This window comes from Phaseolus vulgaris, chromosome 5 (assembly GCF_051622355.1).
Source record: "Phaseolus vulgaris cultivar YP4 chromosome 5, ASM5162235v1, whole genome shotgun sequence".
Classification (NCBI taxonomy): Eukaryota; Viridiplantae; Streptophyta; class Magnoliopsida; order Fabales; family Fabaceae; genus Phaseolus; species Phaseolus vulgaris.
This window is the reverse complement of record NC_143502.1, coordinates 34378386-34393667: the sequence shown is the minus strand read 5'-3', so window position 1 is coordinate 34393667 and position 15282 is coordinate 34378386. Positions and strand designations below refer to the sequence as shown.

The 15282-nt window shown below is 30.8% G+C and overlaps 1 protein-coding gene across 1 annotated transcript; it reads right to left on the bottom strand.

Moving 5' to 3' along the window:
- Positions 1 to 12967: 12967 nt before the first annotated feature.
- On the bottom strand, positions 12968 to 14031 carry EPF1 (epidermal patterning factor 1). Its single transcript, XM_068642529.2, has 2 exons — positions 13586 to 14031; positions 12968 to 13426 (listed from the first exon to the last, which is right to left on the bottom strand). Exons 1-2 carry the CDS (start codon positions 13683 to 13685, stop codon positions 13161 to 13163), a joined length of 366 nt encoding a protein of 121 aa, XP_068498630.1. The 5' UTR covers positions 13686 to 14031; the 3' UTR covers positions 12968 to 13160.
- Between the last annotated feature and the right edge of the window lie 1251 nt (positions 14032 to 15282).

Genomic DNA, 15282 nt, shown 5'->3' with positions numbered 1-15282 from the left:
GATAATTTCCCTTTCATTTTATTTTTACTTGTTCTAAGAGACAAAGGACAAGTAGAATATATTTCGCCATATTTTTTATGCGTTTCAAAATATAAATTGACGTTAACTCACAACTATTAGTATAGTATTAATACTCTTATCTACACTTTTCCACTTAGAATATTTTAAACAAAAACAGTAAAATCATGGACGACACACGCATGAATAATTCCACAAAGGATGTTTTTTTATTTCCCCTTCATTAAAAAAAACCTTAGAGAAAATGAGCGTTTATTTGCTTCTTATTTATAAAAATCATTTTCTGTTTTAAAACTAAAAAAAAACTATATAAGAAAACACATTTAGACTGTTATTTCAGTTTTTACTTTTCTATTAATTACTCGTAAAGATATGGATCATATTTTTTCATTCACTTCTTTTATATCATTTAAAAGAAACAATTTTACTAAATAAAATGCATATCACACCCTAAATACAATAATTAAGAATGTTTCAGGGAGGAATAACGGTTAAGTCTCTTTTATCAGATGAACTATTTTAAGTTTTGGGCTGTATAAATTCTATTCTCTGTTTTTCATTTTCTAAATTTAAAATTATTATTTTATTTACCGTAAAATGAGTCAATTAGGTTTTACTTATGCTAAAACATATGTCCACTTACGTAAAGGGAATTTCATTTCTTTTAAATTCTCTAAATTGTTGTTGATTTCGATTGAGGATGATTGAGGATATCATGTTGTTTTCGATCTTGGATCAATGTAAGTGATGCTTAAAAAATATACTTTGATATTTAAGTTAGTATTCGATTGAGATAGTTGAATATAATAAATATTATTTAATATATACATTTGTCTTAATTGTTATATTTATTTATAAGGATGCGATGAGTCTCTCACACTCAATTAATATTAAGGTAGATTTTTTGGTTAATCTTAAATTTTAGATGAATTTACGGAAAATGATTATATTAACCATTTTGTGTTAGAGATGCATGTCAGAACCATATCCGAGAAGTACTTGACCAATGATCTTGATTAATACCCTCTCGGAATCGTACAGTGCACTATGTTTTTTATTTCAATCATTTTAAAACCATAAATTGTTATTATTATTATATGTAAAGTTTAAGGAAAATTAGCTAAATGTATAGAGAAATAAAATTTAAATTTTTTAAAACATAAAAGTTAGTTTATATTTATAAAGACTTAAATAAAAAACTATTAAATTTATGTGCACCAAAAATGTTGAAGTAATTAAGGTTGAAGATCTCTGCTTAGTTGAAGTAAGTCGATGTTGACCTGTGTTGTATAGTTTTGATGCAGCTCATGAAATATAAAATAAACCATGCTATTAATTTGGCAACAAAATCAGATTAATTGAATAATTATGAAAGATACAGATATTTTAGTGAAAATGAATCATAATAGATATTATGTTGGCCACAAGCCCCATCTATTTTTGAATCATTGTCAAATATTGAATGGAATAATTGTTGTAAAATTTGGATGTGATGCATTGATGCAGCTAAAATGCAGAGTGACAAACGTAGCCATAAACAATGATGGCTGCTGCAACTAAAATCTTCCTTTTTAAAATTTCTGTCAGTATTGAAAATGATGTTTAGGTCTTTTTAATCCCATTAAATCGTAATACTTTTATTGCTTCAATTGTAATTCATTCATTCATTCATTTATTATTATTATTATTATTATTATTATTATTATTATTATTATTATTATTATTATTATTATTATTATTATTATTATTATTATTATTATTATTATTATTATACACACCTCTTAAATCATTAACATAACGAATCTTTGTTTCAACTTTTCATAAATATTTTTAATGAGTTTAGTGAATCTTCTTAATTGTTTGTATAAAAATGTATATTCAGACATGCATATTCTTAATTTTGTGTAAATTTTTTCAGTGATTTTTTTGTTATATAATAAATGCAAATTTGGTGATGAATATGCTCTGAAATTTCAATTTTGCGGGTCTATAAATTAGAAAGAGTTATTGAATAATTACTATATTTTAGATATTTTGCTCTTCTTGTTTATTCTTTTTTCAATTATGCAATAAGAATTATAATTTTTAGTAGGGAATAAAGATTTGCTTACTCAATAACTTGTGATATAAACAAACAAATGAGTAAATTGAGTAGATGAAACGAATAACCAAATTGTATTTTGTTTTGTACATTCTATGATTGTAATCTATGATTGTAAGTGAATTGAATTAAGCCTAATTCCAACGGTTTAGCCAATTAGAGTTCTTTGTGTTTTCTTTACCATTCGGAAATTCCAAAAAGCATGTTATATATATTGTACTTTCTAATTTTGAGATTTGTTATTCAAAACTCAAATCTCTTAATTAAATAAATTAAGTTTCATTCCCTTAATCAAATAAATTAAAATTATATTTTTATTATAAGATTAGAAAACTCATTAACTACAAATATTGTGAAGTTATATCGAGTCATATTAAACTTATTTGATGTGAAAAGTGTGCTGTATCAGTTCATCTATTAAGAAGATTGTAATATAATAAATATATTTTTTATGATCTACATGATAATTCTTTGTTTTTAAGGGCTTCTTTTTCTTAATCTCTTAACTTATGTATTTGTTTGAATGTGTGGATGGAAACTCGCACTACAAGAAATATTGATGCTAGCTTCCCCAAAAAAACCCACACAAAGACTAAAAGAGATACACTTAATGATAATTAGAGTAAGTTTAGTGTCCCATTAGAAATTAACTCTAATCTAAAGGTAACTAATGCATTAGCAGGGATTATGAGGGGACACAACTATTTGCAAGTTAGTGTCCCTTAAGCCTACATAAAGTAAAATAAATTATTTATTATTTAAACTATTGTTTGGGTTTAGCCAACCCAAGATAGACAAAAATATTAAAAATAATAAAGTTAATGTCACTTTGTGGGACGTTATAGTGAATATAAAATTAAATAATTAAACTTAGCGTTGTGTATGGGGACACTACGTAATAATGAAAAAAATAAATATTTAGAGGCGGCTTAACCCACACATATATTAAAGTAATAAATAAATTCAACTCATTTCAAATATATTTTTTTAGACAAATATTTTATTATTTAATTTGAAAATATTAAATTAATATCACCTACTAATTGATTAAAATTTATAATTAAATTTATACCACCACAAAGTATGAATTATACAACTTGTAAATTGTTTTAAAGTTACAATCCACTTTTTAATTATCTAATTTTTAATTTGAAATATGTGATTTTAATTACAAGACTTACAATATTTTTCAACAATCAATCAAAATCTCAATTTCAATTACTATACATGTAATTTTTTTCAAACTTCGATCCAAATTTCAATTATAATACCTCAATTTATTTTGAAACAGTCAATCCAAATATCAATTTGCAATTAAACTGAAATTTTAAGTATAACACCTGCAATGCTTCTTAATAAGCAATATAAATTTAAATTTGCAATCAATATGGAAGTTCAATTATAACACCCGCAATTGGTTTCAAGTTCCAAATCAAAGTGAATAACAATTGAATTTCCAACTCTTAGGGCCACATCTGGGTGCTTTGAGACCCCTATTGTGTTTTTGGAGTGTTATGTCCCTAGTCACGAAGTTTGCACCCACCACAATTGCACCACCAAAACAAGGGTAACTTCAAAATTGACTACAAAAAAAAAATCAAAGAAGGGACAAAAATGAAAAGCCAAGCATCTAACTAAACCCTAGGGTTGAGGTGTATTCACTTATTTATGTATTTTTCAAGCCTGAAATTTTGTTGGTGAATACTTCTTATCTATCATAACAGTAAAACTCAATCACAATATGTTATAGTTTTTTTTATTGGCATAGTTTTTTCTCTAATAAACTATATACCAAGCGTGAAATCTCTATCTAGATATGCTCATTTTGTTTCTAGAAACACATTTATATAAATAATGAATATGATATTTAACATGTAAAGTGGTTATAAATAGATTAAAGCAAGAGATATCATAAATAGAGTAGTATGATTGAATAGTTTCAAAAACTTATGTGAGATATGTTGTAGCATGTATGAAAGTTGGATTTTACTTAAAAATTTATGAGCTCAAGGTAGGAGTTGATAATCAAAGTTCCAAGCATAATGAGGGTGAACATAACTCGTGCCTGTTGAGGTGTCACCCTGTTGTCGCTCCATCATCATAACTAATTTTTGCTCCATGGACAACATTTTATCTTATAACATTGCATACTTTTGATTTGCTTGATCAACTATTTGATTTGCTCTTTCATTTGCTTGCAACACTTATTGATGAAGTTGTTCATTATGAGATAAGTAATCACCAGAAAAAGCAAAAAATGAAGGTTGGGTTAGGGAAGACACTCTAGGGCGAATGTAGGTAGCCAGATTTGTAGTAACATCGTCTTCTACTCTTGCCTCTAGCAACATCCTTCTAGCATTGAAGTTTTGTTGTTGGATCGATCTGTTGGAGGTGGGAAGTTGATCCTTCAGAGTTGTCTGATTGGAGGGCTTTCAACCGCTCATGGTAGGTTTCCTGGTGCATTGTGAAAATTGTAAGTGGGGCAATACTAAATTAGAAATATAAATCATGTACACAAAATTAGAGCAATAACTTACGTAAGTTTGTCGGACACGACTATCTACCCAAAGCCCATTCTTCTTAGTGTGTCTGGCCATGAATAACTCATCGGGTTCAACCGGTCAACCAAATTTACGTTCCTAAAATAAATGGAAAAGTTAACAACATTAAATATTACCTACTGAATTCACGCTTATATAACGAAATATGGATACTTACTAGGCCCAATGCAATGTCAAAGTGTGATTTATGACTAGTAGAGTGCAATGTCCCACCTCGAGTCGATGACCTATTCAATTTATTTTGGACTGATTTCTCTTTGAACTTTCTAGAATCACAATAGTTTAAGAGACCAATCCATGCGTTTTCACCAATCCAACTAGGTCTAGTCGCTTTCACCCTAGCTTTACCAAGCATATCACAAAGGCGTTTTCTTGCCTTTGACTCGTACACTTTTCTAATTTTTCACTCATCATGAGGGGTCCAAATCACTTAAGTTTGTAAAAAGAACATATTTAAATCACTTTTATTGCATTGATGCTTGAACGGGTTGCACTAGAATTTGAGGAGTCACATGAATGGATGGAGCACTAGAGAAGAACACTGATGAGGGAATAGATGTGGATTGTAATGGAGGACCCCAAGTGGGATTGAGTGTCTAAGTAGACAAAGATTGGACTGTTGGAGCCACGGGCAACAAGATTGGTATAATAGGGGAGGTCCAAGAAGATGAGGAAGATCTAAAATGGTGTGATAATGGAGGAAGTGAATGGATGGAATGATGAATAAAATGCAAAGATATGGATCGATTAAGGTCAACATTGTCCTACAACATTGCATTACGAGAGGATGAAGAGGTCTTTGAGGAAGAAGAGGTCAAAGAAGAAGACGGGGAGGAAGTAGAAGGCGTGAAGGACTGAGGAAAATGGGCTTGGGGTGATGGTCTAGAATAAGGGATGGACCCTAGCTCTATGGCAAGACGACCATGCATAGATATGGGAACTCCATGCCTAACATGGTTATGCCTGATAACAGAATCATCCCTTCCTCTGGTTTTAGGCATTTTCCTGCAAAAAAAAATGTCATCATCAATTAAGTTGGGTACATTGTCATATTAGTTGTAAAATAATAAAAACAATATTATACATTAGTCATCAGGGTTTTCAAAGTCCCAATTGTCCATGTCATTGTCATCATGTTCTTCATCATCTTGACTTGATTCATTGAGTTCATCTTCATGATCATGATCATGATCATCATTATCATCACATATTTTTTTGATAACATCATTGACGGGTTCAAAAATTAATGTGTCAGCTAAGCCTTCTACTTCCTCAATTCTTATAATTGGTAACACATTAGGCATTTCATCAAGTTGATAAGGTAAATCATCTTGTATCTTATCAACTTCAACATGACCTCGGGGTTTTGTTGTGATTGCAACACTCCTACCATGCAGGTTCCTACATATCTTTGGATAAGGCACATAGTAAACGTGTCTTACTTTTTGTGGAAGAATGAAGGGATCATATGGAATATATCTTCTACTCATCTTGATTTCTACAATGTTATATTCTGAATGAACTTTGGTGCCTCTATTATTGGCTGGATCAAACCAATCACAAAAGAAAAGAGGAATCTTCTTACTTAAACCAAGATATTCTAATTCATAAATATGTTTGATGATGCCAAAGAAGTCATCTTGTCCTCTTTCTGTTACACCTTTTACATGCACCCTAGAATTTGTGGTTTTCTTGCCTTCACTCCATGTATTTGTATGGAATTTGTACCCATTAACGAAGTACATGTTCCATGATGTTACAGATGAATTAGGACCCCAAGCTAATGCCTTCATGTTTGGGTCAATCACCTCATTCCTCTCATCATTAACCTGTGAAATAGTCACATACATACTTATATGTAAATTGATTATAATAATTAATTAATTAGAAGCACAAATTATATAAAACTTACATAGTTGTTAAAACATTCTGGAAAATGTTTATGTATACTCATTGAAGTCTCTTCGTTATTGTTGGAGTGAACTTGTAAGAACAATCTTGAAATAAATAAGTAATCAATCATACAACTTCAATCTAAACGTAATCAATACAAATTGTGTTGTACTTAACTTACTCAAGTATTATATAAATCAATTGCGTGTCAAGAGAAGGATGGAACCTTCTTGAGTCCATTTGGTAATGATATTTTGGAGGGTTTATCTGAAAGTAACCAGCTTTTCAAATTTATTTTGAAAGGGGAACTACAACTTTCTAATATTTATTATATTATATCCATGTCCATCTACAAGCCTGAACATGTTAAATGGATCTATAGCTTGCTTCTCTTTCACATTTTGGTTTTCTTACACGAATGAAATCAATCCAAGAATGATATTTTTCTTCATACACAGATGAAACCAATCAAAAAATACAAAAATGCTTTTATTTCCTGAAACATGACTCATCCCAACTAAGAACACTAGAAATTGAAGAAGAAAGGAGAGCAAAAACAAGGGATAAGCTTTAAAGACTTATTTCTTCATTCATTTGAAGAGTTTACATCTCCTAATAGATGTTCTTACATAATCGAAGTTCTTTCCAAAATACTCAAAGAACATGATTGTTCTTCAACCACATCACAATTTATACCCTTTTATGTGTGACGAGTATTTTTGTTGTGTTCACATAAAATTCATTTTACAAAAAAACTCAGAAAAGTGATAAAATGCAAGCTGTTTTTCTTGAGTTGCACAGTGCTTCACAATTGTTTGGTATAATTTAATGATAGTCATATCACAAACCAGAAGAACAACAACCAAATCTCATACGCATAAATGCAAAGAACAACCCAAAAAGCCAAATCATGGAGAACAATATGGATTGTAGAACCTTAAGAAATTAGAACAAACACGTAGACCCACAATGACTAAAATTTCACTCTAGTTTACTCATGTTTTTCCACAGTTGAACTCACCGCAAACCATAACCGAATTAGAAATGTAAACCTGAATGATTCTAGTATGCAAAAGTGTTGCATGACATACTGAATGAAAATAATAAACGACATAGTGAGATGGGAGGGAAGATGGTGACAAAAGAATGTCAATAAGTTCTGGTTGTCTACAATACCTTTAACAAGTTAATCATACAAACACAGGTTATAAATGACATTCTTGATCCTCAAACATAACCAATTAAGAGTAATAAGTTCATTTTGGTAGGTTTTAGAGTATAAAATGCAAAATTGATCAACTCAGACCAATCAAACCATACAAGATTCTTCATTGACAATCAAAGTTAAAAGACAAACAATAAATTTTACTTCCAACTTTCAACATAAGTTTTTTTCCCTAATAATAACTATTACCTACACATTGGTTTAACACAAATCTCTTTCTCAGGAGTAAATTCGAGAGACCATTGCGAGGTTACTAACACTCAGTAGACCTGGTGGTATTAAGGCTACTTTACCTGCCTAGGGGCTGATCAATGTGATGAAAAAGATTCCAAAGAGGCAACTCAATTATCCAGCTTTTTCCACTGGTTATTGTTTACGATAGGATAATTGGTGTTACTTTCATTGTTTGGATTGGTGCCAACCAAGGATGGGATTGGAGCTACAAAGAAGCATTTGTTTAAGGATTTATAGACTAAAAGTTTGATCACAAACAAGAGAATAAGCTAAGGAAAATGGTAAAAATCAGGTTGGTCATATAAAATAAATAATATAATATAATATGAATTGTTGTCAATAATGGGATAGCATGTATTGCATATTAAAATCTATTCAAGTGTTGACTTCACCTATATGTATAAGATACTATTATTTAAATCAAAACCAAGGTTCAAAACCTCTACATCCTTGTTTTATCTCCTCATCAAACCCATTTTAGATTCAATGAAACCACCACACAATTATACTCAAAGATGTTCAGTGGCAATGTTGAGCTTCCCCACAAAGATAGTGCTCCAAATCAAGCAAGATGACAAGTTCTTCAGCAAGCTTCTCTCAAAGGAAAATTCGATGTCCAAACCTTCTTTTAGAATGGTTGTTGCAGTCCCCTTTGTGTGGGAGTCTCAACCTGGCACTCCTAAATACACTTTCTTTCATGACACTTTCCCTCCTCTCACTCCTCCACCTTCCTACTATGCCAATCCACTGAGAAAAACAAGTCAGTGAAGAAACATTCAAGATCCAATGAAGCACTTCAACTAGCTTCCGAGGCTTAAGTAGAAGGTCATGATTTCACTGTAATTAAGCCTGCAATTTTCACAGTAGCTTGAAGACTAGTGGCCAAGGTGTTGTGTTGCCTGTTAGAGTTTTACGTGTAAAATTTTTTTTGCATCCTGATTAAGAAAATGATGCTTAGATTTGCATCCTAACCATTCATTTATTTAATTAGTTGCACATCACTCTTGTGTAGAATAACTTCCACTCCGAATTTTCTTTTTGCATTTTACTAGTCAAATTCATCTTCAAACAATTTTTTAAGCTCTCGATTTAAAAAGAAAAACTAAATCAGATGCATACTTATCAATTAATTTATAGGTTATATATCAATAATAAGATGATGGCGTAAAATTGTTTCATACTAACGCATAGTTAAACTCTAGTTCTAAGGAGAGTCTGAACTGTAGACTATATTCCACTGTGAGGCTTATGTGAATATTGATTAAGCTCCAAAAAGGAGAAGCACTAAGGCATTAGGCATTCGTATAGGTTCCTCTCACCGGAAAGCAATGCATGGAAACACTTGGAGAAATACTTACAACACGAAGGAAGGATAAACATCACAAACAATCATAATCATCACATAATACCACTTAAATACAAAGAACTATAATCATAAAAATTCATTATGGGAAGGTGAAGGACACAATGAATCCTCTAGAACTGCAAAATTTATGGTTGGGAACAATAAAACACAGAATTTTCCACAACATTCAAATAAAAAATAACCAAAAAATTTCTACAACATTCACCACAAACATTCGACCAACATTTCCTTAAAAAAAAAACAAAACACATTGTGAAGTCAAAGAAAACACCGTTAGGGTTTCACCTCCGGCAAAGCCTCAACCTCCTCACCACGAACACCTCCAACAATAGTGACCGAGGTGAAGAACTATGCGCAGAGCTGAAGATGAAGAACACGCACAATGTTATTTGTTTCGTTTTATATTTTGATTGAGATCGTGCCTTTTTCAAAAATATTCACATTAAGTAAGACAGTGTCCCTTAAATTGACATAAATGTACTTTAACATTGTGTATGCTATGGGGACACTAATCCAAATAAAATATAATTTATTAATTTAATTCTTAACTTTTGAAAAATTGTAGTGTAGGTTAAACCTACACTTAATATTTATTTTTAAATTTAATAAATGCTTAGTTTGTGCACTCGTTTTAGGGTTGGTATTCATTTGATCAAACATGTTCTCTTCGTTAGCTCCATTGTTTGTGGTTGAAAAAAATTAGATAATAGGTGTAATTTTGGTGAGTTATTATGGAAATGGGTAAAATAAAATGATTTTTAATATAGATAAGTCATATCAACAAGGCACAATTTTTTCATACTGAAATCGGATAAAGTTGAAACGACTTTACTTTGACGAAGATGAAGTCGTGTAAGGGTGTGATGATTTTGCTTTGTGTATGGTTAAGACGAATTTAATTAATATTTAAGTGAAAAGAGATAAAAATAACGTTAGTGCACTACTCTGAATTATTGAAGAAGTTGTGGTATTGTCACACTACTTCACTTAAATATTAATTTATATGAAAGTCGTGGAAGATAGATACCAACGACTTTAATATTTCTGTTCCTGCTAGGGAGATGGGACCTAGAGAACTGTTGAAGTCTTCTTCTCCTTCCTTCGGTCGGGCAGGTGGCTGGGTGATGAACTGGGATCCTTCTCTTCCTTCTGCTTATCTTTCGGCACTCGGGACTCGGTCGTCGGGTAAACACCGGATGGTGGGGGTACCTGCGAAGGCACTCCGACGCTCAAGTCAGTAAAGCGGGTGGTTAGCTCTCAGGTAGGTGAACAGTAATAATGACATACCTTACTCCTTGAAATGCGTGCTATTTATATTATTCTAGTGGGCCTACCTTGTTGGGCCCGTTTATCGAGGTGGATACCGCTTAGGGTTGCATTACCTAATTCTTGGTGATGGATTAGCTTCACTGATTGAGCGTTAATTGTAATGGGGCTCGGCCATCGGCCAAATTCTCAGGGTGAGGATCGGCCACCGGCCAAATATCCGTGGCCTTCGGCCGTCTCAGTTGAGTCTTCCGGCCCTCAGTCTCCCGGCCAAGTCTTCAAGGGGTCTCGGCCCTCGGTCACTCGGACAAATTGACAGGGCATCGGGCAGCCAGATGGGTCCCAGTCTCGCCCGGTACCGGTACAATTTCCTTTAATTGCTCGAGCACATGTTCAAAGATATTTTACTCTTAGTGTTATTCAATGTACAAAAATATGTAAACTTTAATAAAATTGCTTATTATGTTAGTTATAAATGAGGAAGATAATACCATTTTAATTACTAAGCATTCTAAGTTTTCAATTTTTTTAAACATATTAAATATTGTTTGACTAATTGAATTGAAATTAGAATTATATTTGAATATAATTAAAATTGTGTAACTAAATATAATTTAATTAATTTGATTTAAATTTCATCATTGTGCTTAGAAAACGCTTTTATCGATGTCTTGAAACAGGTAACGATTTCCATTATTTTTTTTCTCACATAAACACCTTTCCACTTTGAATGCACACGTGCTTGACACTATTGGTGGTCTTAAGAGAATTTATTCCCCTCTTGCCAAGATCTTTGGTACCTTCCACGACTTTCATATAAATTTTTTCTAACTAAAATCGTGTTATCGTATCACGACTTTTTCAATAATTTAGTGTACTAAAGTTGATTTTACCTTTCAATTTTTTCTAAAATATTAATTAAAGTCGTCTTAATCCTACACAACTTCAATATATAACTAAAGTCGTTTCATCCTCACCAATTTCATCTTTATCAAAGCAAACTCGTTTTAGTTTCACACCATTTCAGTTTGTAGAAGTCGTGTCTTGTTAAAACTTGCCTATGTTCAAAACTAATGAAAATATTCATTCATTTATAAAATAACTCACCGAAATTACACCATTTCCCCATTGCTTATCATGTCTAATACGTGATAAGAATCAATGGTTATGATTTACAATTCCTAGTACCATACCAATCAAAATGTTTAGAGCAGTTCATAACACAAGGCTCAAATTATAGGTGATTTCTTCCTCCACTTCCATATAAAAAAAAAGCAAAATTATAATTTTGCTATTTTCTTCATCTTCTTCATTGACACCCCTTCTTTTAGAGTTTAAAAGATGTAGGGATTATATAATTAAAAAAAAAAAAAAAAAACTCTTCACCTTTTGGCGAAGGCTAGTTTTAGAATTAAAATATTTGGCGAAGCCTAGTCGTAGAATTAAAATATTTATGAAGGTGCAGCAAGAATCTACGGAGGTGCCGGGATTGTATTACAAAACTTTCTTATTTTTGTTTCAAGATTCTGATTGAACAAAACCGTATTTGGTGTTAAATTTTGGGCTTCAGTGTTGAATGGGCCTGTTCTGCTTAACTGGCTGTTTGGAGGGCCTGCTACTGGTATCCTCCAAATTGCTATTAAAATCCCTTATTTTATCCAATTTTATTAAATAATTTTCTAAGATATATAATAAACAATATTTCCACCGTCTCTCTAATTCAGATAAATAATAAAAAATATTCTTTCTGTATAAGGAAATTAAGCTTTCATTATGTAATTAATTTTTATACACCTTTTTTTAAAAAGAAATATTTTTAATAGAAAAAAAATACCATGATATAAACTACCATTTTAATTAAAATTAAATTAATTACGATACAATCTATTATTCTTAACAGTAATATAATTAATTGTTGTATAAATTATTATTTTTGTCAGAAAGCGAATCACTGGAATAGTTAATTTGTACAATATTAATTGTATTATAAAATATTCTTTTACAAGCTATTAAATTAATTAAACATGATACAATTTCGAAAACGGTAAGGTGTATTAGAATCAATTTAATATATTATCAAAAATAATTTATATGATAATTAATTCAATTACTATTAAAAAAAAAATTATCAATTTTTAGTTACAGATAACTTATGTCTTTTATAAGATAATTGAATCATAGCTAACTAACTAGGTAGCTGAAAGTATCCACATTTTCACTAGACTAAACACAATGTAATACAGTTGCTAAAAAGTAAAACTTTTGTGAGAATAATTTAAAAAAATGCTAAAAAGTTATTATAGATTTTATAAGTAGAGAAGTTGGGGTGTTAACAGCAAGCATTGATTCTGATTTCACGATTCCTATGTTTTGTTGAACAGTGAAAAGAAAAGAGATTCAGAAACTCAAACATGAACCATTATTGGTTTCTTAACAACTAACAACAGTGTATGTTACACGAGGGTTAGAAATTGAATCTGAGAGGGAGATTATGATTCATGGAACAGGGTAGGACTTGTTATGGCACATGCACTTGTAAGCCATTGGACAAGACTCAGCCTCTGCAAGCGATGCACAAACGAAGCTCACCATCACCAACCTGCATGGCGAACAAGATCCACACGCGTGAGAGCAATCCGGCAATCTCGACCCTGCTATTTCCAGTGTGTCTTTTCTTCCCATTCTTCCTTCCCAGTGCAACCTTTCTCTCCTCACTTTGCTCATTCTTATTCCATCTTTTCTATTCTCTTCTCCACCATCTCCTATTTAACATCAAAATCATGCAACATTAGATTAAAATGCAACCACACTCATTTCATCATTGATTGTTGTTGCATAATATGTAGAATTGCTTAGAACTGATTACAAGTGTTAAACCTGTGATCCATAATGTGGCATGAAATTAAGAATTTGAGACTTACGTGAAGGTGACAGGTTTATGTGTCTGGCTGAGATGATTACAGGAACACAGAGTAAAAAGAGAATGAAAAAGGCAGCAGCATAGAGAGAAGTCCTCCTCATTCTTGTTGTTTTGGGGCGAATTTTCTGAGATGTTGTGATGTGTTTGAAGGTGCATTTGTATATATAATTAAGGAATAAAAGAGGGTGTAAGGAATTGAAGCGATTCACAGGATTGTGCAAGAAGAGGTCACATGAAAGAGGGTGAAAATGCAAGAAGATGTTGCATGCGCACACTTAGTCACAGGATTGCTCGAGGTTTTGGTGTTTGATGAAGGAAAGGAGAAGCAATAAGAATTAAAAACACAAGAGTTAAAAGTGGTTGTTCTACGTGAGTAGTATGTGGAAGGGCTGCCACATAGGCAGAGGTGTTGTTGGGTAGCATAAATGCAGCCTCAACTTTTTACTTCTATTTGCTTGCTATTACTGCGTTTTACCATTTGATATTAATGTTCATGTGCCTTCGAGTTCTGCTAATAAATTTACTACCCTAAGCTCTGATGTGACTGCCATCAATACATCTCTTCGCAACCATTCATGGATTTAGACCCTTCAAACAAACCAAAATATACTTTCACAATTAATTTTTGAGAGATATTGAAACATGACTTTAGAACTACAATAGTTATATATGTTCATATCGATATTCTCTTAGAAATTGTGAATGGTAATCTATACTTGCACAATTAAGATATTACCATTATTAAAAAATTATTAAATAAAAATTAATTTTAAAGATAAAAATTAATTAATTATTATATTAATTAAATTAAATACTTATTTTATTGAATAAAAAATTACTTGTATCTAAATTAATTTTTATTGTTAATAAAAGTTTATAATTAGTTTTTAAATTGGTATCTAATTAACTATCAACTTTAAAATCTAAACTAATAGGTAACTAAAAGCTTGATAACTAATTAGATATCACTTGAAAAAATAATTTATAATTTTTTATTAATAATAGATACTAATAATTTTTTAGTTTATAAAATAGTATATAATTTAGTTAATATAACAACTAATTATTTTTTTTAAATTAGTTTCTATTTAATGATTTTGATGTGAAAAAAAAATTAAATTAGTAAAATAAAATTACTATTAAATATTATTTTTAAATTTTAATTATATTTTACTCTCGTTATTATACATAATGTGTGATTATTTGTTCTCCTATAATGTTTTAATCATATACTCATTTATTCACTACAAGAAAAGTTGTAATTAGCTGTAAAAAAAGTGAGGGTCAAGTAAGGGACATTATTAGTGTCCCCAAATCCTACACAATTGAGACACAAAATTAAATATTAATTATAGTGTGGACAAAAAGGTTTTAAACGGACAATAAAATCATAAAAAAAAATAGTTGTGTCCTTCATAGTCCACTAATTCATTAGCAACCTTCGGATAAGTCAATTTCTAATGGACAGTAAACTTACTATAAGTATCATTTAGTGCCCCTTTTACTTTTATTTCTTGTAGTTTGTAGTGATTTTTTAAATAGTTAGAATGTAATTTTTTGTACATGAAATGTTAAATGCTGAAGTTTAGGCCTTATCCAAATATTAGTGGTATAAATGAATTTAAAAGCTTAAAAAGTAATAATTTGATGAGATTTGAAGATGTTTGTATGATTGCGAATTTAGTATTTTGATGTATT

Coding starts and splice junctions, on each gene's coding strand:
- EPF1 (XM_068642529.2), bottom strand. CDS start 13,685: ATGAGGAGGACTTCTCTCTATGCTGCTGCCTTTTTCATTCTCTTTTTA. Junction 13,427..13,585: donor CATAAACCTGTCACCTTCAC/GTAAGTCTCAAA, acceptor GATGTTAAATAG/GAGATGGTGGAGAAGAGAAT.